Here is a 22487-nt window from a genome sequence, read left to right as displayed (position 1 = left end):
TCACAGCTGAGTGCAGTTAGGGATCAGCTGGGCCCTCTGAGAGAAAACCCACCCGGTACCAGCGGAACAGAGGGATGCTGGTGGGTGGAAAATAAAGCAGCTGGCTCCTTGGGGAGGGAGGAAGGAAACACTGGAGCTTAGAGAGGTGATCTGGGGGAGAGATTTTAAATAACCAATACTTCTGTTGAGACCAGGACTTTTGGTGTGGTGCAGCTATGCATTTTAATTTTGGAAATCATAGAATCATAGAATCATAGAATCATAGAATATCCTGAGTTGGAAGGGACCCTTAAGGATCATCAAGTCCAACTCTTGATACCGCACAGGTCTACCCAAAAGTTCAGACCATGTGACTAAGTGCACAGTCCAATCTCTTCTTAAATTCAGACAGGCTTGGTGCAGTGACCACTTCCCTGGGGAGCCTGTTCCAGTGTGCAACCACCCTCTCTGTGAAGAACCCCCTCCTGATGTCGAGCCTAAATTTCCCCTGCCTCAGCTTAACCCCGTTCCCGCGGGTCCTGTCACTGGTGTTAATGGAGAAAAGGTCTCCTGCCTCTCGACACCCCCTTACGAGGAAGTTGTAGACTGTGATGAGGTCTCCCCTCAGCCTCCTCTTCTCCAGGCTGAACAGGCCCAGTGACCTCAGCCGTTCCTCGTACGTCTTCCCCTCCAGGCCTTTCACCATCTTCGTAGCCCTCCTCTGGACACTCTCCAACAGTTTCATGTCCTTTTTATACTGTGGTGCCCAGAACTGCACACAGTACTCGAGGTGAGGCCGCACCAGCGCAGAGTAGAGCGGGACAATCACCTCCCTTGACCTACTAGCGATGCCGTGCTTGATGCACCCCAGGACACGGTTGGCCCTCCTGGCCGCCAGGGCACACTGCTGGCTCATATTCAACTTGCTGTCAACCACGACCCCCAGATCCCTCTCTTCTAGGCTGCTCTCCAGCGTCTCATCGCCCAGTCTGTACGTGCAGCCAGGGTTTCCCCGTCCCAGGTGCAGGACCCGGCACTTGCTCTTATTGAACTTCATGCGGTTGGTGATCGCCCAGCTCTCTAACCTGTCCAGATCCCTCTGCAAGGCCTTTCCACCCTCATTCGAGTCCACAACTCCTCCAAGTTTGGTGTCATCAGCAAACTTGCTCAAAATACCTTCTATTCCTACATCCAGATCGTTTATAAAAATATTGAAAAGTACCGGCCCTAAAATTTTCAAGATTTTCAAGACAGCAAACTCATGTGGTTTTTGAAGGTATTGTCCACTGCAGGTTGACGAGGAGCTTGGTGTGCTTGTTGCTGGTATTACTGCCCAAATCAGTGCTCAAGAGGTGGTCCTTGAACGTCTCCATGTGCCGTCTTTGTCTGGCTTGGAACACTCCTTCGGGGTCTTGAGTGGACTTTGCTGCAGAGTCAGGGCTTGACAGGTGACCAGTTATTTCTATAAACTTACAGCCTTTGAGTGTTTCATCTCTTCTGTAAGGTTTGGTTGAAATTGGCCAATAAATTTGGGTGTTATTGGGGCAGGAGGAAGAGTGACTGAGAGTGATGGTGCTGTCATAAGTCGTCTCTCCCTTAGGAAATCAGAAAGGTCGTGGGCACGGTTTTTGCTACACTGGTTATTTTATGGATCCTTTACAACTTTGTTTACGAACCTTTCCTCAAGGCTCGGTGCTGAGCTACCCCTGTCGCTGCCTGACAGATGTGTTTTCTAGCGGATGGCGGGGAGGAGAAGGGATGGAGAAAAACGGAAGGCTTCTGTTGCAGGCAGAATTGAGAAGCTGCCAGCATTTCTTCAGAAATGGTGATTTTCTTGCAAAAATTCTTTTTCTTTTTGGTAAAAAGTTAATTAGTTATTGATTTTGCTGTTGACGGAACGAGGGCCTAATGAATGGTCTTTTACCAGCACTTCCTTCACTCCTAATTGGGATTCTCTGCTAGAATCTCGATGAACTGCTCGCAGGGTGCCCAGCCGCGGCATTACCACCGAGCAGTGAGCCCCGTTGCCCCCATCACCCTGTGCTAACCACGGCGCTGTCGCATCCCCCCAGGACTCGTTAGGGGGCAATGGCAGGACCGCCTGATTGCACACGTCAGCCCTGCCAGCACCTCCTTTGAAGAACCGTGAATGACCTTGAGCTATGCCTGTCAAGCTGAAAGCATCAAGGCAGGTAAATGAGCAAACAACTCACAGGGAGAGGGGCTGGAGTTTAAAAGCGACGAGGAAAAGGAGGGTGCAGTGGGTGAAGGGAGAGCAGACTTCAGGGGGTTGGTGCGGGATGGAGCAGAGGCACAGTACGAGTGATACAAAGTGGGAGAGGAGAAGGCAAACAAATGAAGGGAACAGCTGAAAGCGAATTGCGAGGGTGGTGGATGGGAAGAGGGGCAGGTTAAAAACAGATTAAAACAAGGGGGCAGATTAATGGAAAGGCAGAGGATGATGTGCCTGGTATGGACCCGGGTGCAGAACACAACAAATGATGGATGGACGAGAGCAATTTGGAGGGCAACATATGGGGGAGGTCCCAGTGGGGACTGCTGGTGCTGGGAGAGGAACCGAGGACCTGCAGAAAGGAGGAATTAAAGGAGGAGTCTTGCGGGGTGAAGGAAGATGAGCAATGATCTACGCAGGGTTTTCACTCTTTATGGATCCCTCCGCGTTTTCCCTGTGGACACAAGGTCCCTGTCTTTTCTCTGTTGCCTTTTGGGAACTTCCCAGAATTCAATCAGGGACAACACGTTCGATCTTTTCACCATCTTCCCCAACACTAAAATGCAATAAATTTCACAAACCTGCCCCTGAGAAGAAGAGCTTTGATACCAAGGGGTGGTATTTGCTGTTGAAAGTCCTGACTCTTACAGAGAAGTGTGCTTTGTTACGGAGAAGCAAGGAGTTTGTAGCTTGCATCATCACAGGCACCGACACTGCATCAGGACTCGGCACTCGGTTGTGTGGCCCATTGTGACACATTTTAAAAAGTCACGAGGGAGGCAGGGCAAAGCTTTTAAAATATTGATTGTTCTGCCCCAGGGATTGTTCCTTTTTGTCAGGGAATCTGGCAAGGAATAAAAGAAAAATAGTCAAGTTCTCTGACGGATGAAATATGAAGCCTCTGCTACCAATTCCCAAGGTTATTTCTGGACAACAAGGACAGAAACCTGATATCTTTTTGGTGGGTAGAAAGGGGGAAGAGATGTCCCTACAATGCAGCATCCTCCTAATACTCACAAAAGCAGTAACGATGAAAACTGTTCATTGCTAATAATATAATCACATGCAGACACAATAGATTTCTTAAGCACATGATTAAACTCAAGAGATGGCAGAAGCAAGAGGATTCCCATGAAGAAATGCCTTGTGACACGGGGACTGAGCAGCTGGGTCCCGGAGTGGTGCGGAGGTGAAGATGCCCAGAAGGCCGACCTCTGCCCAGCAGTGCTTGGGGCAGGATGGCAGCAACCTAACTCCGGGATTCCCATGGCTTAGGACTAGCACTGTAAATGCAGCGTGGCACTCGTATCGCAGCTGGGCTCCTTGGGCTGCTGAAGGAACAGAATGAGAACATTGATGTTTGCATCCTGCCTCCATCCCTGTGGTGTTTAGGGTGAAGGAAAATCCCAAATCCTCTGTCTGAGCTTGTCCATGGGAGAGCTAATTCTTCCCATATTCCCCTGGCAGGGATATTTTGAGGATAAAAATCACTGGCTGTTTAATGTTTTGGTAATTGCTTCTGGTTATCGTTTTTTTGGTAACTAATAAAGTTTGTTTGCTCCTCTGTGCAAGATCTCTGCCTCTAGCTGTATCTGCCCTGACTGAAACATGGTGGCTGCTGCTAGAGTAAGCAAAATACTTCATGTAGATGTTACTTTAATCTCAGCATAAAGGACACAGTAGAGATTTGCTAAGATGCCTTTGTTATCCCAAGAAGCTGAGCTGCCTTGACAAACCCCTATCTCTCTCCTACAGTCAAAGCCGGAGCAGCACTTAGAAAACGCCAAGGAAAAAGCTGCCCAGACGGAGGGGCTTTTACCCAGACAAATCAGCAGGGATTATCAGCAGGAGGTGCTAAGGCTCCTCTGCAGAGCCCATGAGCTTGAGCTTGGCAACAGGAGCTGCAGGCAAATAACAGTCTTCTGAACATTTGTAAGTGCTTTGAAGGGAAAAAGTATAGGAGCTTTGGATGAAAAGCAAATTCTGAGCTGTCTTATATGTAGTGGAAACCAGCTGGTGTTGCTGCAGGCCAGATGACTCCCGGGCTGCATTCCCTCACCTCTCTAGACTCCCGCAGGAAAAAGCCAGCTGCACACCTTGCTGCTGTTCGGAGTCTGGAGACCCTGAAGGAATTGCTACCAACACCAAAAGCGTCTCCCTCATCCCAGCCAGTCGCTGTTCCACGGCCCAACACAGAGACCCTGGAAGTGAAATCTCCCCAGCCGCCTTATGTGAGGAGGATTTGCTCAAAATGAGGTGTCCAGGGGCCAATTCACCCCGAAAGTCAGATGAAAGTCAGCGTATCAGGAGTCTGCTGCCAGAGCCTGCAGCTGGGGGCCGGCTGTGCTCCCCAGCCAGGTGAGCACTGAGGGACTGGGAGATCCCTGCTGTGAGGGCAGCCAGAAAGAGAAGGTCTTGCTCTCTTAAACCAAACCTCCACAGGGCACATCCTCTGTGTTTCTTTCTGGTGGGAATAGATTGAGCAGGAGGCACGGGCACAGTGGAGCTAGGGTGATTTTTACATAAAGAGAAACACAGTACCAATTGCATGAAGAAATAAGTATTTGTGTTCTTTTGTAATTCCCTTGGCCGCCTGCCGAAATAACCAAAGTCAGGTGTAAAGGGAATCTTTTTGGTACAACATGGCAATGATTGGAGGCGAGAGACTTTACCACTGAGGTTAACCCAACTTGGTGTCTTTCAGATCTCAAAACCTAAGCATGGGGCTCCCTTAAGCGCCAGCACAGACAAAGCTTGTGAGAACCACCTGCGCCGAGCTAGGGCTCTTCCATCAGTCGAAGGCTGTGAGTAACCACAAAGGTCGAGTTTCCTAACAGCCCCCATTCAGGTAGGGGCCAAAGAAGAGCTGCTGGTTGACACCCTGCATCAGCTCTGTTGCAATCACAAAGAAGTTCTCCCTGTTTTTGGTAGAGGGGACTCCACCACCAGTGCTGCCAGAAGACGATGCTCCTGTGCGCATCGCTCAGTAGAGCAACTCTGCCTGTCAAAGGATGGGTCCTACAGAAGCAAATCGAGGGTGAGTACCTGAAATATCAGGCAGCTGGCTCAAGAGGCACTAGGATATTCTTCAGCACTTGCTCTGTTACAGTCTGAACCTGAAGAGCCGTAAATGCAACACAAACTGTCCACTTGGGAAAGCAGTCACACGGGTGTGTGTTTTACAGCCAAGTCTGAAGCCTTTCTTTTTCTTTTTTTTTTTTTTTTTTTTTTCCCAACAGATGACATTGGCGATATTCCAGAATGAGTTACACTCTGTCAAGCTCTTAGCCAAAAAAAACCTTTTAGGAAGAGAAAATAACATGTTCAGAGGTGTTCATAATCCTAGTTTAATCCACGCTTGAAGAATAAAATTTAATCTGAATTAGCCATGTGGCAATGCACTGCTTCTACTGAATGTGTTGCCTTGGGAAATTTTTGAGACAACTACGTGCAAATCTTGGGCCTTTGCAGATCTCACCTCTGCTGAGCCCACGGCAATCTGCCTCTTCCCTTTCTGACCAGCAACCAGCCTCAAACCAAAGCGGAGAAACTTGGTCGGGTACTTCGCTTCCCTCCTGTGCAGGGCCTGCAGATGGTGCCAGCAGCCGTCAAAAGCAGCAGCTCGTCATCCGCGTGGGGAATGAGCAGAGGACTGGAGAAAAGTCACCAGGGGAGCAGGACTGCCCCTGGCCCTAAGGGATTGCAGTCTGGGGGCTGTCGGAAGTAGGGGAAGTGGGTGCAGGGGTAGCATGCCTTAAGATCCATTTTAGCTTGTGTTGTGATGCTGAAAAGCAGAGGGAAGGTTAGCAGAGAGGGACCTTACATTTGTACATGACTTCTTCTATACTCCTACCACAAGTCTTTCTTCTGTACTGCGTGCTGTAGCTGTTAGCTTTAATTAAAGACAACTAAGGTGTAAACAGAGTCCAAGAGAAGAGGACAATCGCATTTTCCCAGCAGTGTTCTCCTCCCAGATGTCAGCGTGGAGCCCGAGCTGCCTTTTTCCCAGGGCAAAGGTGTGGATACCACCCAAGCACCCAAAAGGCTGCCTGATTATTCAAACCAAATGTAAATGCCTGAGAAATAGCTTCGTCTTTCTCCCCTGCTGTCTCCGTGTGTTGCTGTGAGGTGGGGAGGTGCAATGCACGCCTGGAATGCTGTTTGGGTGAGCAGATGTTTGGCTGTGAGAGCAGCCAGACACTGCTCTAAGCTCTTTTCCACCTAAACAGCATTTCAGATCGGACTGCAGTGGGGACAAGCAGCGTGGTGATAGGTGAAGACCCTGATAAGAGGTAGCCTGGAGGTCAATGGCAGGAATGTTTTTATTTTTGGAAAAAAAATGTCTCCAGTCAGCAATCTTCTCCATAAGGGACTATTTTTATATTTTTATTTTTTAAGTGGGTTCCTACTTTTTAAAGATGTTACAAATAAAGTGCTTTCTCCTGGGTCTGCCAAAGTGTCTAAGACGACAATCTCAGCTAGGTTCATGCACTTCACAAATGGTTCAAGAACATTTTTACAGCTGCAGCACTCACAAAGAATTCTCCTACATGCTCTTTCTCACTTGCCGTGACACCGATCACCTTCCCTATCCCTCTGTGCCTCTTGCTTTGCTACCTGTTCAGAAGATGAGGGGTAGTTCACTCCAGGGCTAAGGAAACTTAATTTACTTGTATTTATAAAATGCCTTAAACTGCTGAAGTGGGATGCAATACAAGTGCATAAGCTGCCATAAGAAGGCAGCTGATTTCCCTAATTAAACAGGAAGAAGCAGGAAGAGGTGCAATTGCAAAACAGAAAGGTCAGGAAAACTTGTCCGTTTGCTTATCTATTTCACATAAACAAAGATATAAAAAAATGGCAGACAGATAAAATAAGCACAGTGTGTGTGTAAAACAAACCTGGGCCAGCGAGTCTCGAGCCAAGCCGCTATTTACAAGACCTCACGTGACCTGCAGGCACTGAAGGACCAAAAGTGAAGGAAAAGCGAGTTTTCCAAGTGCATACATCTCCACTGAATACCTTTGGGCTGAATCACTATGAAAAGCTGCAGTGTTCAGAGCTATTTCAAGCAGAGACCCGGACATTTGAGTCTAATGCACAGCTTTGAGGCTCCATCTCTATACGGAGGTTGTGTAACAACAGTTTGATAATTTGCCATGACTGTTGTAAAGCGCACGGGACTAATGATGTGCTAATTTTCCTGTTTGTAAAACCTATATATTTAAGCCTATGTTAATACATGTAAAACTTGGCCATTGAGATCTCAGAGGTGGAATGTGTAAATATCCTTTGCAGCTTGGAGAACTGCTGTAACTGAGGCTCCAGCCCGCGCCCCAGACCCACCTCCTGCGCAAAGCAGGGCCCTGCTCCTTTTCTGAGGCTTTGATTCTTCTCGGTCACAAAGCGTAGGAGTAGAAAAGGGCGTTTAAACTGCTCTGGGCTTTTCAGGCAGCACCTTCTAGCTGTGCTGTGCCTCAGCTACACCCTGCTCCTCTAAGGGCCTAGTGGGACAGAACCCAAAAAGCCGCATAGTTTCTTTCTCCCCTCAAATAGCTTCAAGTGGCTGTATGTAAGCCTGAGCTCCAGCACACACGGATGTCTCAGGATGCTGTGTTCACGTCGGGACGAGGATTACTGCCGTCACATCCATCACTGGCTGCTTCCGTCCCCGTCCTGTCACTGGGGCAGGCACTGGAGAGGCTTCTTTCCTTTCTCCATCCCCCGTACGCCCAAACACACGGGCGCGCTGCCTGCGACCAAGCTAAAGGCAACCCCCCGGTTAACAGATCTCCCGCAGCCTCCCCCTGCCCGTCAGGACGAGCTGGCAACGCGGCCACGTTTCGGAGAGCGCTGAGGGGGAGCCGAGAGCCCTTCCCTCAGGGGCGTCCCCCCCGAGGCCCCCAGGCCAGGCCTGCTCCGGGCCCTGAGGGCTGCGGGCGGGGCGGCGCCTGCGCCGCGGCCCTGCGGGGGGACCCCCGGTGCCCGGCGTCTCGCGAGAGGCGGCGGCGGCGGCACCGGGACGGGGCCGGGCTGCGGGAGGAGGAGGAGGAGGAGGAGGAGGAGGAGGAGGAGGAGGAGGAGGAGGAGGAGGAAGAGGAGGAGGAAGGCGCTGCCGCCGCCGCCGCCCGGGCGGAGGTGAGCGCGGAGCCGCCCACGGCGGGGCGGGCCGGCCTCAGGGCGCGGGGCTCGGTGCCTGCGGGGGGGGGGACGGGACGGGCAGACGGACGGACAGAGGGGCAGACAGACGGACGGGCCCTCCGGTGACTCCAGCCCGCCGCCAGCAGCAGCCCCCACTCTCCTTCAGCGCCCCCGCCCCGGGCAGCAGGTAGGGCGCACGGCCCCGTTATCCTTCTCCTCGGTGCCCCCCTCCTCCCCCGAGCTCGGGTCTGTGTGGGGCTGAGGCGGCTCCTGTCCGGGTGCCGGCCCCTCTGCTGCCCCCCGGGCTCTGCCCCGTTTCCCCCGGGGCTCTGCCCCGAGTCCCGGCCGCCTCGGGACCCGCCGCCTCCTGCCCTGTGGGCAGCCCCAGGAGCACAGGCTGGGAGCGGTGCCCTTGGGGGAGCGGCTTCCACCGTCGGTCGGTGCGTGGCTTTGCATCGCTTGCCCAGCACGGGCAGCCCGTAACATCACTAATCGCTTTTGAACTTGAAAAGAGGAAAGCTTCAGAGCTGAACCACGAGCAGCAGAAGGCTGCGCTTTAATGAAGCGTTCCCAAGGCAGATGCGGATGGGGTGAGTTGCAGGGAGCTGCTGTTGACGTGCCACAACTGTTCCAGGTTTGTGTTGGCGCGGGCTGCAGGCACCGGGACTCGCGCGGACTCTTCCCCAGGTGGTAAGGCCAGGAGCCGTGGGAGGGCTTCAGGCTCACGACAAATGCAGAGAACGTGCTGCGTTCGGGGTGTTTCCTGCTGGAAGGCGTAGAGGGATGGCTATGGGGACAACTTCCCAGGGTGGGTGTTAAAAAAGAGGAGACCGGCGCTGCCAAGGCTGTACAAACCGGGCTTTGTGGCGGTGATGGGAGGGAAGGCGCTGGCACAGCTACCTTGATTAAGACGTCTTTTGCTGGTCTCTAGCGTATATGTGTTAAGCTGGGGTAAAACACACAATGCAAGCGCTTTTTCTTTGGCTTACAGTGCGCACATGTGTAAATAGTGAATGATACTACATGAGTTAAAACTTCCCTCGTTTGCAAAGGGCACTAGATACTGGAAAGCTGTGGAGAAGCAATTTACTGAGTGATGGCCGAGTGCGTGAAATTCTTTTCTGGTTCTTAGCGCATTGAGCGTTTGTTATGGATGAGAGGAGCTCATTCTTCTGCACCTACAGAGAGGTTAGTTTGGTTTTTATGCTCTGGATGGAGCCTGCTTACTGCCCGAGCCTAACCAGTAGCAGGTGTGTGCCACCGCACGTGGGTAAAGAAGGCTGCGTGGGTCAAGTGACTGCTGGTGAGTGAAAGTGCTGCAAGGGAAGTGTTGGTTTAAGGTTTTTTTTGTATGTTTTTAAAAGTTCTCCTTCCGCCCCTTTTTACCTTCAGAGGCAGCCAAAGCCTGAACAAGCTGTCTGACATCCTGTAGCATCCTGCATTTTAACGAACGGGCTCTAGAGCAGGTGAGCGGGTGCTTAGTGCCTGATCTGTGCCCTGTGAGTCCTCAGAGGGACCTAGGAGCGCTGTGAGGAGGGCAAACCTGGGAAAATACAGAGCAAGAAGAGGTGGAAGCTGCACCGAAGCCTTTGGAGGCACAGTCCTTTAGAAACCATTGCTGTTAAAGGAGTGGGATTATGTCCACTGTCTCTAGTATGTACATGTACATGAGCTTCTTTATTTTCTGTAGCCCGTACTGCTCCAGCAAGGGAACAAGCAGATCTGGAGTTACTTTCTTTTGCAAAGAGAGGCAGCGAGAGAATGTAGTCATTGCACGGATATGTTGTAGAGAAGACAGGAAGAAAGAGACAGGGGTTACTTAAGCTGCCGTTTGCCCTGAGAACAAACGATTGCAAACTGGCTGTGAAGTGCAAGTAAGGTTTCCAAATCCTTGAGGAGCTGGATCTGCAATAGCTTTTGCAATAAGAGTGCTGGGGATGCATTCCTCCCCACCCCCCCACCCCCCCCATTTCTAGTTTTAAAGTGGAGTTTGAGCAATCTAGAGAGGTATTTGACATGGCAGCTTGTGATAGGAGAGGATGCGAGCAGTGACCTTGCACCTCAGTGTCTTTCAGGCCTGGGATGGGGAGAAGAGTCATTGGTTTGCACCCAGGCCAAGCTCAGGTTGGAGATAATCCTGTTATGGCTGTTCAGGAGGCTGTGTAGGATGATTATAGCACTTGGTCTGTTTCCCAGTTTGCCGGCATCGTGTCACAGAAGCAGCTTTGTGTGCATCCCGGTGCACATTCTTGTTGGCTGGTGACTTTGGGTTAAACTTGAATGTAAATTCTTGGCTTCTCCTGGAGGCTTTTCCTTTTGATTCTGGCAAGGGGAGGATGAAGGCACATTCCCTCTGATGTGCTCAGAGACCTCTAATTTGTGCTTTCAATCTGGCGTCTTTTATGAAGTGCTCGGAAAGAGGATGTATCGTAGTCAACAGAGTAACTCTGTGTTCTGCAGCAGCTTTCTCAGGAGGAGAAATTAAGTTGCGTTATTGTTCTTTTCCAGGGTTGCTCTCTGGCACTGACACAGTCAATGGAAGCGGAGTCATTTTGATTCTGTGCTGCTCACTGCTGTGTGTCTTGGGAAAGCCGAATGCTCTGGCAGGCCTGCGTGCTGTGTCCTGGAAAGCAGGCTCGAGCCCTTGGGGTGTGCTGGGTAAAGCTATGTGACCACGGTGGCTTTAACGAAGAGCATCCTTCCGTTTTCCCAAAGGAATGTGTGTGCCTGCCGTGCCACACACAGCGCCTTGCTCGCTTCCATCAGCGCCACGAGGGTGATCTGTCTGCGCTGGGCTGGGACAGCTTCGCAGGAATGCTGGCAGGCTGCTGCGCAGCCTAAAGCTGTGGAAGCTGCGGGGTATGGGGATGGCAAAAAAGGGATGCTCTTTGCAGCTTTCCAGACTTGCTGTATTCCAGCTACCCTCAAGGTCTCAAGCAATGTTGGAAACCCAGTACGTTAGGGATTTTGTGCGCAGTGGGTACCGTATTCATACAGAATAGGAAGCATTCCCTGTCCTGAGCAGCAAACCGTCTCAAAAGCAAGAACAGATTCAGGCAAAATGCAAAGCCAGGAATGTGCCAAGCAGCAGGCTTGGCAGCATCACTCCATTATCTTCTGCTGTTGGACCGAGATGCTTGGCCTGAAGTGCTGACGTACGTATATAATTTTCCCCTTCCTTAACTTTGCACTCATCTCTCTGGGTGATTCTTCTTAGATCTGACCCGTGCTCAGCCTTAACTAGATAAATGCAAGGAATTACTGCTGAGTAATACCTGCTTCTTGCTCTGCAGGGTACTGTGTGTTATGTTTGCACAGTTCTTCCAGCTCCTTTTAACATGTAGAATAAGAGCCTGACTCGAAGAAACACAGTGTTTGGTGTTGCAGCGTGAAACCACGTGGCAGGCTACAGCTACGCTGAATTTCTGGCAATCTCCACCTCCAAAATGTAAATAAATACACCAGGGTGGAAAAACCCCAAACCTTCACTTCTGCGTTTTATGTCTTTTGGGACAAACTGAGCTGATACTTTGATGTATAACCGTGTCTGATATCATTCCTGTTCACTAGTAAATTCTGGCCTAATGCTTTTGGTCTAGTGTTTGAAGCCAGGACTTTGTTAAAATCTGGCATCCCTGAGGCATAAGCACAGCCACGCAGATGGCCCTTCAGACAAGTCCATTGATTTAACGCTTCGGTGAGTTTCAGAGTTGCAGAGCACACTGCCCAGTGAGGACTACGGGGCTCAGCGCTTCTGCAGATCCGGACTCTGGGGTTCTTTGCATCCCCGTGTGGGGTGGGGTTGGTGCTGTTCAAGAGCTGTGTGTGAATGTGAGCTTTCTGGGGAATGATCTCTCCAGTCTGGGGGGTAGAGAGACCCAGTCCTCATTCTGAAAAGCATTTCGGGTCTGCTTGCTGCTTAAAGTGGTTTTGTTTTCAGAGCTGTTGTTGGTAGGGTTTGTTCTGAGGCCGTTACACCGAACGGGGATGCCTGCAGAAAGAGAGGCTCCTGTCTTAGATCTGCATGTCCTCTGCTGGGTTTATAATCGGGGGCTGGACTGTGCTTGAAGGGGAGAGGGAGATTGTGGAGCGGCCGCTTTTTCACTTGGCTAAACTTTGCAGAGAGGGTTTGTGTAAAACGGCTGACCTTGGGTTCTCTCAAAACATCAGCTAGCTGCTCCTCACTTCGCTGCGTCGTTCGTCCATGGCTCTCAGTGCCTGATCCTTAGTCCTAGGGTGCTTGGACAAACCTAGGAGCTAAACAGGTAGAACGGATGCCCTTAGCAGGAGAAACAATGGCATGGAGATTAAATGATTTATGTGAGGTCCTGTGACAGAGCTGGGGGTAGATTGATCAGCTGTGCGAACCCAGGACAAGTTATCTGGAAACGTTCCTTGTGTCCTTCTTTCAGGTCCGGCTGCTTCCACCCTCTGTCAGGCACCCAGAGATACTTCCCTTGTGGGCGGCCAGGTGCTCTCAGCTTTTCTCCCAGCTGCGTGGCTGATGTGAGGAGCGAGCCTCTGCGCAGCAAACACGCGGCAGGGTTGGGGAGACATCTCCTCGGAGGGACCTGCAGGTGGAGAGGGGCTGGGAGGCAGCAAGGAAGTACCGGGCAGCAGTGAAGAGATGGGACTGGCTGAAGTGAAGAATATCGCTCCGCTCTCCAAGAAGGATTTTGTTCACTGCCTTTGTACCAGTGATTTCTCACCTGTCTTTGGTGATCAAGAGTTGTTAGGGACGAGTGAGTCAGAAACATTAGTTATGGTAAGCTGCAGAGAGGTACTGACTCAACACGCAGGCCGGACGCAGACAGAGATTTACCAGAGCATCCTTAGTCTCAGTAATCATTCAGTTAAAAATAATCGTTCTTCTAGATTTTTATTGATGCTTGGCTGTTATCGGGGCTGTGTCCCTGTGAGTTCTCACAGGAAAACTGTTTGTGTAATCTCTGTTCTTGATAAAATGAAGTAGCTACCAAGAAATGTGGTGGAAGTGACATCTGCGGGGCACCTTCACACAGATGAGATAAAACAGTGTTGAGTCTGATATTCTGTCAACAGGGGCTGTGTTTAGCCACTGAGGCACTGGCATCTTTGGCTACGTATTTGTAACTCTGATAAGGACCTAGTTTTCGGCACAGTGGTGTAGAGCATCTTCATGGGGGAGATGAGACCACAGCATGCTACCAGATGCTAAAGTCGTGGCTCAAGCCCTCTTTCCTTCTGTTGTATTAGAGACGTTTATAAATCAAGGAGGTCTGAAAGGTAGTCGGTTCTGCATACTTTCTGTATACAGCTGCATTTTTTGAATACTCTCAGATTTCTCACGGAAAACTTGAGGCCTGAAATCTTAATATTTTATTTATTTATTTTTTAAATGAAAACAGCTTCTCATGAAATCATGTGACTCAAGAAGCTTGAGGTTGATGAACAAACCAAGATTGCTATGGAAACCAGTAAACTTGTTATGCCTCTTTTTGGCCATAAACTCAGAGCTTTCAACTCAGTTACAGGCTCGCTTCTGAGGGCCCCAAAATCCCCTTCTGACCGTGTCCCGGGTTCACAGGACAAATGCAATTTTTCATCCTCCCTGGAAGGAGGAGCTAGTGAGAGCTGAAGCAGAAGATGAAGGCTGTAGTCGGCTGTCAGGATGCTTTGAGGTCTGATGACCCCATCTGTTCAGTTGCAGAACCAGACACTATTAAAACTGCCACGGGAGGACCTACGGGAGGGAAGGTCAGGCTTTGTCCCAGGAGAATCAGTGCTTCTCCGTGTAGTCCTTACGGGTACCTGAGGAGCACGCAGCTCTTCCTGTGCAGAACCAGATGGTCAGCCCCGTGCAAGGTCATTCTCTCCAAAACAGAGTGATTAAGGGATCAATTAACTTTATTTCTGGTATCTTTCCAGGCTTCTGGTCTGCAGCACCATGCTGGATCCCAACCCGCACTCTGCAAGCCGGAGGTGAATCCAAGTGAAAGCCAGCTATCGCAGTAGCTGTCAGGATGACCAAAGCACGGCTCCTCCGTCTCTCTGTGGTGCTGGTCTCCATCTTCATGATCCTCCTGATCATCGTGTACTGGGACAACGTGGGAACGGCACACTTCTACCTGCACACGTCCTTTTCCAGGCCTCACTCCCCAGGGGCCATCCCTGGTATCACTGCAGGTGGGGACTGGGAAGCCTTGCCAGATGTGGATGAATTTTTGGCAAAGCTGCTTAGTTCGAACCTGAAACAGAACAGCTCTACCTCCCGAAAGACAGAGCAGCTGCTCGTCCAGGGCTCCAGCAAGCCCGTGGTGAGCAATTTGGAGGAGAACGTACGGGGCTATGACTGGTCTACACACAATGCCAGAAACAGCTTGGACCAAGAGAAACTGCAGATAGAGAGGCAGAGAACGTTGCGGGAGTTCTGTGCCAATTCCAGCTTCGCCTTCCCCACCAAGGAGCGCTCCTTTGATGACATCCCAAACTATGAGCTCAACCACCTGATTGTGGATGACCGCCACGGCATCATCTACTGTTACGTCCCCAAGGTGGCCTGCACCAACTGGAAACGGGTGATGATTGTGCTGAGCGAGAGCCTGCTGGACCAGGGGGTGCCCTACCGAAACCCCCTGGATATCCCGCGGGAACACGTTCACAACACCAGCACCCACTTGACTTTCAACAAATTCTGGCGTCGCTACGGGAAATTCTCCCGGCACCTCATGAAGATCAAGCTGAAGAAGTACACTAAGTTCCTCTTCGTACGGGACCCTTTTGTCCGCCTCATCTCTGCCTTTCGCAGCAAATTTGAGCTGGAGAACGAGGAGTTCTACCGGCGTTTTGCCATCCCCATGCTAAAGCTGTACTCCAACCATACCAACCTTCCCACCTCTGTTAGCGAGGCCTTTGGGGCAGGCCTCAAAGTCTCCTTTTCTGACTTCATCCAGTACTTACTGGATCCCAGGACAGAGAAGATGGCCCCCTTCAACGAGCACTGGAGGCAGGTTTACCGGCTGTGCCACCCGTGCCAGATAGACTATGATTTCATTGGGAAGCTGGAGACGCTGGATGAGGATGCTGCTTATCTACTGCAGCTCCTCAAAGTGGACAGGCTGCTCCGCTTTCCTCCCAGCTACAGGAACAGGACTGCCAGCAGCTGGGAGGATGACTGGTTTGCCAAAATCCCACTGGCCTGGAGGCAGCAGCTCTACAAGCTTTATGAAGCAGATTTTGTACTCTTTGGCTACCCCAAGCCAGAAAACTTGCTCAAAGACTAAAAGTGATTGGGCTGTGGGTGTGGGAGGGAACATCTGAAATACCAAAAATGTTTAAAGCCTCCTCATTTTTGCTCTTAACTCCCTTCCCCATACAGGTTGGTACAATGGAATATATTTTTTCTACTGCTTCCCCTTCCATTTTTGCAATAATGCTGGAGTCCAGGATATTCCAGCCAGCTGTGCATATGCAAAAAAAAAAAAAAAACCTGTTTTTTATCATTGTTTTCTGGGTTTTCTTTTTTTTTAATGTCCCCATATTTGCAATGGGTTGCTGCCCACGGTCACTCTGCCAGCTGTGTCCTTCAGTAGCTTTTTATTAATACTTTTTTAAAATTAATATATTTAAGATATTTAATACGAAGCGTGTGTTGTGGCAAAGGAAAGGAAGGAATAAAAAAAACGAAAAGTCAAAGAAAAACCCAAGAAGTGGTGCATCTGCCTCTCTGTGTTGTCTCGGGGCTGCTGTTTGTGCTGGAGGCGTGGTGTTGGCAGAGCACTCGAATCTCTTTGGGAGCTGGGTTTGTTGGCGGTGCCTTTACCTGCCGCACCTGCTCACGGTCACTCTGAGCTGGATGCAACGCAGCTGGGGCAGCTCTTTGACTCTTCCAAACGTCCCTGGAAGAGTACCAGAGCTCTGGTGGTGCTCGCAGCTGGGCTCACCGAAGGGAAGTGGCTGCTGGGAATACTGACGCCAAGACCTGTGGCCAGCCCAGTATCCCTGCACTGCTTCCACTTGCAGCAGAGTGGTGGAGGGGCTTGGCTTTCCAAAAACATGTTTGCTCAGCCCCTGCTTCCATGCCTTGCATCTCCCACAATGGTCCTTTCGGGGGTTGTGGCCAATGTGGATGGGCAGAGCATGCTCCTGGATGAATATGCTGCTCAGAGATCGGCTCCACGCCACAGCGGCTTCGGCAGGAACAGTTCATCCTGTTGCAGGATGGGGCTGAGGTCTGCTGCTCCATGACCTGGTCACTGCTGTGTTACACCCCCATCGCTGCGAGTGCTTTAGGGGGACAGGGCAGGGGTGCAGATACTTATCCCGGGAAGAATAAAACCCAAAAGATTTCTTTCAATTGGTGTGTGCCAAGGCGATCTCAAAATTCATTTGTTTTCAGAGTGCTGACTATTGCTCGTGACACTGCATCCTCGTCCGCTGCATTTCTGTTTATACCAACTGACTGATGCAGATTTAATCATCTGCCTTGCTGGGACCTGCTGCAGGAGTGATGGTTGCCCACTGTGCTAGGAGCCTGTGGGCTGCTTCCCAAAGGAAATTAATGCTTTTAGAGACACTTTTTGTATCTAATCAGCTGAATCTGCTTCTCTTTGAATTGCTCTGCAAAAAACAGTCAGCTTTGCTGATTGGGCAGGGAACTCCTTTAGAGCTGAAATGCTTAATTACTTCTTGAGCTGTGAATGGTGTCAGTGATTGAAGTCCAGGTTCAGGCTTTGGGAGGCAGCCCTGTGTTCTGGGCAGGCTCCTCTGAGCTGACATTTTCTCAGTTTCTCTCGGAGGCCATCAGCAGGCATGACTTTTCCTCCCCGTTTCTTTCCTTCTCCAACCTCTGTACATGTGCATCGTCTTGGCATAGTGCTGTCTTCCTGGTAAATAGGCTGCATCAAGCTTTTTAATCTTTAAGTGAAAGGTAATAGCAAGCAGTTATGCTGGAGGCAAAGAATCTGTTTCTCATTGTATTCACAGCACTCTCCTGTAATTTCTGCTGAGATATTTGCAGTTTAAATGAGCCTGAAGCCATGATCTGATTCTTAGTGCTTAGATCTTCACAGCTTGGGGAAAAAGGAAGTTCCTGTTTCTGAGTCATTATTTAAAACTAATAATAGAAAAGTGTTGATCTATTCATTTTTTTTTCAATTACAAGCTAATCGCTGAAAAACAGAGAGATGTTGAGACTCTTCGTCTCCTGTAATGAGTAATCCCGGGAGTCTCATGGTTCCTGTGATATTTACATTTCTTCAGGGTAGGATCATCCTGCTCTTCAAAGATACAGCATGGATGTTTTAGGCTGTTGTCATTACACCGTGTTTATTTTTTTTCTTTTAATTTCAATTTAATTAATGTTTAGTATTTGCAGACGTGGGCAGCTGGGAACATCGCGCAGATGCGCTGCCAAGCGCAGCATAGCACGAGCTGTGCAAACTTCCTTCCAGCTGCTTCCCCTGCGCCTCTTGACCGAGCCATGTCTCTTCCTGCCCCTCTGAACCGTGCTCAGCCGATGTGCCCCCTGCGATGCTCGTCCTGCAAACCAGCTGCAGCTGCATCCTCACCTGCAGTCACCCTGTGATTCATGGCTGTGGCTTATCCCAGGCAGAGCAGGAGCATCTTTCCATGGTCACCGGCTGTAAGTCGCTTGTTCTGGGCAGAGGAGGAACTGGTTGCAGGGTGTTACCCTTCTCGACTCTCATTTTTGGTGGTTGTGCAATTGGCAGAGAACACGCAGGGTGGCTGCAAATCTATGCAGCAGCTGCTCTGTGCGATGGGAGAGCATCCTCTCTGTACATCTGCCTTGTAATTTTAACAGCAATGGAACAAAAAATCCTCCCTGCCTTTGCAAACCTCAGAGAGGGGACTCTGCATGCACTGACTCCCCTCCTCTGCCCCCCCACAAAGCTGGGCAAAGTGGGTAAATTCCAGCATTATGTGCTAATACCCCCCTGAGTCACGCTTAGGTCCATCGTGCTCCACGTGCAAGGTTCAGGAAGCTGCCTGCAGGCTCCGGCTTCCCCGGCAGCTTCACCCTCGGTAGTTGTGGTCAGGGTGGTAAGGATGGTTCAAGAGGGCTGTCTTCCATGCTTTCCATCTTTCACCGAAGTCCAGCCTGCTTTTACATTTACGAAATTTTAATCTTTGCAGACCCACACCCAGCCAAAGCTCTCTGCGCCTCCCCTTGCCATGCTCCAAAACGCTTGCAGGGAGGAGCAAAAAGCTCCGATGGAGAGGGTCGCTTTGCAGCGGGTGGCTTCTGGCTTCCAAATAGCTTGTTCCTTGCTGCTTTTTCTTTTGAAGCCCTCCCTCCCCACCCTTCCACCACTGTGAATGTATTGTTAAGGAGTCGAAGGCGATCCAGGCTGCGCTGAGCTTTGTGGTGAGACCACTGTGTTGCCAGAACTGGGACAGAGCCTCTGGCTTTGGGAATGTGCATTTTTTGTGGGTTTCTTGCTCTGTTCTGATGATGTAAAAGTGGAGGGGTTGGGGAGGGGGGAGGACAAAGAGTTCAAACCAGCCATGCTTCCTCTCCCTGGTTTTCTAAATGAGCTGGCATTCAGTATTTGACAAATAATGGCAGAATGATTGGCAAATGCAGGCAGTATGCATCCATGCTGGACTCGAGTCAGGAGAGGGCTAAAAATCCCGAGTTTAGGTGGCTTTGATGCCAGTACTGATTCTATAAGGGATAGAAAAATGCTTTGAAGTGGCCTACTTGTGTCTAAATAAACCTGGCTTTGTCGTTTCATGCTCAGCCTGCAAAATTATGTCCTGTTCCCCTTCTGGCTTGCTTTTCCCTGGGGTTGACCACTTGGCAAAAGCCAGCCCGGTGTCTCCAACCAGGCAGAACCGAAGTGCGGATGCAAAAATAACCTGGGGTTTGACCGAGGTGTTCCCAGGTGGAACTGCGACTAGCTTTTGTGCTTGCTCAGCATCACAACTGAGGTCTTTGTGCAGCCATTTGACAGATGGGGTCCCTTGCTGTTCGATGCAGGACTCACCAGTACGGCACGAGGTACGTGACCTGTCCCTGCAGCCCCTGCATGCTCAGGACTGTCAGGCCTCAGAGCTCTTTGCTTTTTGAGCAGTGGCATGGCTTTGCCAGGGTACGGAGAGTCCTTAATTCATGGATTCCTTTGCATCTTGGAAATTTTGGCTTTAATCCTTTAATTCACGTTTGGGGACAAAACTGTAGAGCCATCACCCACAGACAACCCAGGGGGCAAAAAGTTGCCCTGGGATAATTTGTGGAGGGTTTTGGCTGTGCATTTTGAATCCCTCCAGGTGGCACTGGGAGGGTGGAGGGCAGGGATGAATGGCAGCATTGAAAGGGTGGCGAAGAAAAGTGAGTTTGTTCCTCTTTATGTAAGCTGGAGTGCGGGGAAAGCCGGTGACTTGGCAGGATCACGTGTGGCCGTGGTGCAAAACGGTGCCAGGGAGGGTGTGGGGTGCGCTGACTGGACAAGCAAATGGGGTGGCTGGAATTTAAGGGCTTGCCCATGTCGTGCTCGCTAGGAAACCTTCCCATCGAGGGTAGGGTGAAAAAGAAAGATGGGATTTAATGAAGACAATGATGCCTGGGTCTGAAGCAGGGTTAAAGCAGCTCTTCTGTTCTTTTTGCTTTACTCAAGGATCCAGCTCGGACTGCAGAGGCTGGCGTTGGCTCCTGCAGGAGCTGGGTAACACTCAGCTGCGGGGGAACCTGGCAGCGATGCTGGGCAGCGGCTCGCTCGCTGCAGGCGCTGGGTCTGCGAGCGGCGCTGGGGCTGTGGCAGCTCCGCAGTGGCCCATCTGAAACCCATTTGCTGTTCCTGGGCTCTGAGGAGCGGTGTCGTTGCTGCCAGGCGGGCTGCAGCTCCCAGCCTGGCTCCCGTGGCAGCGGGGTCCATCTCGAGAACTTTTGCAGCTTGGCTCCAGCATCCCCTCGAGCATCCTGACGTGCCGCAGCGCCTTCCCGCAGAGTTGTTGCAGCAGCCCGACGTCCTCCCAGCCCTGCTTCATCTTCGCTTCATCTTTGCTTTTGTGGTTGTGCATATTTCAGGAAAAGCTTAAAATAATTAAAAAAAAAAAAAAAAAGGAAGTGGAGAAGTCATAGCAGTTCAGCTCAGTTCCTGTTGGAAGGGAGTTGTGAGATCAGCGGTGTGATACTGGGATGGGAGGGAAGGGAGTTTCCACACCAAAATGCTCTGGCTGTGAGTACGGGCACTCCAAGTAAAACCTCTTTGGTCTTTCTTGCTCTCTGATGCTCAGAAAACCCAGCTGTCCCACCTGCAGCTGCTATTTCCTTGCCCTGGGAGGCTTTGGAGTGGGGCAGCATCCTCAGCCACTCTTTTGTGCTGCATTTCTGCCCAGGGGAACACGTTGGGATTGCGAGGGGCAGCGCTGCCAGCAGTGAGCGGGTGATGTGAGGATTCGGGCTCTTGTCATTTCCAGACCGGGCACCTGGGGCACCGGAGCCCCTTGGAGAAAGCTCTCACACTGCTCTATGGATAGCAATCACCTTTCTGTGGGCTTTTTGGTGAGCCTTTCCCTGGGCTTGAGAAATTCATTGCTTCTGCAGAATACCAGAGAATTCTGTGGTCTGGGTGGGGGGTTTGGAGAGCGACGGTGACCCCCCGGGGCGGTGAGATGGGGAGCGTTCGGAGTTTCCCTTGCGGGAGCTGATGTCGATACCAGTGACAAACCCAGGGAATCTCGCAATTGCCCGTGTCCTCAGGCCAAGAGACAGATGAGAGCGTGTTTTCAATTAGCAGCGCTGCTAATTGTTTGCTGCCTGCTCAGGCTGTCTCCTGCCTGTCCCCGTGACGGGGCAGCGGGAGGTACCTGCGTTCTGGTGGCTCTCGGTGAGCTGTGCCTGCGGGAGGCCTGGAGGCCTCGGGGTGGAGCAGGCCGTCCAGCAGCGCCTCAGCTGAGAGCCTTGGCTGCAGCATTCAGCGACAAAAGCCCCACGAAACCCCCTCAACCCAGTCTTTTTGTGCCACAGGGTGAGCCTGGAAGCTGTTGGTGTGAAGAATATGTGTATTGATTCAAGAAGTCCTTACCCTTCGGAGAGCTCAAGGGCTTGCACGGGTCCATGGGCAGAACTCAGCTGAGGAAATTCATGGAGGTTGTGGCTGGCTGCCCCGCTCCGTCCCTGGCTGGCTTCCAGGCAGCTCGAGGTGCAGAGCGTGCCATCACGAACAAAGTGTCTTTCTTTATCTTGGAAGATGCTGCCTATCCTTGACTTTCCATGGGGGCCAGGGAAGAGCTGGGGGGGGCTCAGCCAGCCAAGATGTCCGTGAGCATTGAAGGACTTCTGCTTTTCACCTAGTGAAGGGTTTAACAGTTATGTCTCAGGTTCTTATCCTTAGATTAGGCTGAATCTGGTTGCCAGACCGTACTGACACCAAAATACTCCCATCCCTGTCTGAACCATTAAACAAACAGTATGAGCCATTAAACAAACGTGGGAGACTTTTCCTGACCCACCGGGCAGTGCCTTAACGAACCTCGTGTTTTATCCCCCGGGCAGACGGATCACACACGGCTTTGGCAAAGCTGTGTTTTGTGGCAGGGAAGCTGCAGCTTCAGTGTTTATTTCTCTGTCATTCTCTGCAGGAATTCAAAATGGATGGGAGAGAACGCGACCGGGATTGCCTCTTGTTTTGGTTGGAGCCTGGACAGTCCTCTGTGGAAAAAAGGGAGGAGCGTGGGGGATAGTGATGAGCCAGCAAGATGTGTGTCAAAAAGACAGCAGCGGCCAAAATGTGGTCAGCAGGGAGTGGAGCGGAGCTAGGGATGTGTTTCTGCAGGGGAAAAAAAGGGTGTGGGGAGCTGAGGGCATCTACAAACAAAATGAGACCGCTGTGGAGCGGGTAAATGCTGAGAGGGGCAAGAGGGACTGCTGAGAAGGCGAGGGCCATCCTCTGCAGCGTGCGGAACTGCCCTGTGTGCTTCGGGGGAGCTGTGCGCTTCTGGGAGCGGGGGCCAAGGCAGAAATAATTGAATAACCGAGCGATGAAAGCTTATCATAATACCGTGAGCAAAATGCAAGGAATTCTGCTGCAAGATGCAGGGTCAGACATTTGGGATAGGTGTGGCTCTGCGAATGGCGGTGGGGCTCTCAGACTCAGCCCGCCCAAGCAGCTGTTTAGAGGCAGGCTAGCGT

At 51.1% G+C, this 22487-nt stretch overlaps 1 protein-coding gene and 2 long non-coding RNA genes across 11 annotated transcripts; 2 read left to right on the top strand and 1 right to left on the bottom strand.

Moving 5' to 3' along the window:
* Positions 1 to 38: 38 nt before the first annotated feature.
* LOC310882202 lies at positions 39 to 3545 on the top strand. 3 transcript variants are annotated; one of them, XR_014572839.1, is made up of 5 exons: positions 39 to 145; positions 1256 to 1427; positions 1667 to 1804; positions 2052 to 2171; positions 2720 to 3545. It is a non-coding gene; the product is annotated as an uncharacterized lncRNA (long non-coding RNA). The 3 variants fall into 3 exon arrangements; XR_014572840.1 differs by having other exon boundaries at positions 2632 to 3545; XR_014572841.1 differs by having other exon boundaries at positions 2052 to 3545.
* A 3512-nt stretch (positions 3546 to 7057) lies between these two features.
* On the top strand, positions 7058 to 16033 carry CHST12 (carbohydrate sulfotransferase 12). 7 transcript variants are annotated; one of them, XM_083800628.1, is made up of 3 exons: positions 8357 to 8540; positions 12766 to 13118; positions 14261 to 16033. In XM_083800628.1, exon 3 carries the CDS (start codon positions 14356 to 14358, stop codon positions 15613 to 15615), a length of 1260 nt encoding a protein of 419 aa, XP_083656754.1. In that variant the 5' UTR covers positions 8357 to 8540; positions 12766 to 13118; positions 14261 to 14355; the 3' UTR covers positions 15616 to 16033. The 7 variants fall into 7 exon arrangements, with proteins under 7 accessions (XP_083656750.1, XP_083656754.1, XP_083656751.1 ...); XM_083800630.1 differs by lacking the exons at positions 8357 to 8540; positions 12766 to 13118 and adding exons at positions 8997 to 9541; positions 9746 to 9819; XM_083800627.1 differs by lacking the exons at positions 8357 to 8540; positions 12766 to 13118 and adding exons at positions 8997 to 9819; positions 10862 to 11508.
* LOC310882206 lies at positions 15800 to 21931 on the bottom strand. The gene is made up of 2 exons (XR_014572845.1): positions 21382 to 21931; positions 15800 to 20387 (listed from the first exon to the last, which is right to left on the bottom strand). It is a non-coding gene; the product is annotated as an uncharacterized lncRNA (long non-coding RNA).
* Between the last annotated feature and the right edge of the window lie 556 nt (positions 21932 to 22487).

This window comes from Anser anser, assembly GCF_964211835.1.
Source record: "Anser anser genome assembly, chromosome: 15".
NCBI lineage: Eukaryota > Metazoa > Chordata > Aves > Anseriformes > Anatidae > Anser > Anser anser.
Note: the sequence above shows the minus strand (reverse complement) of the source record. Positions and strands in the feature narration are given on the sequence as shown.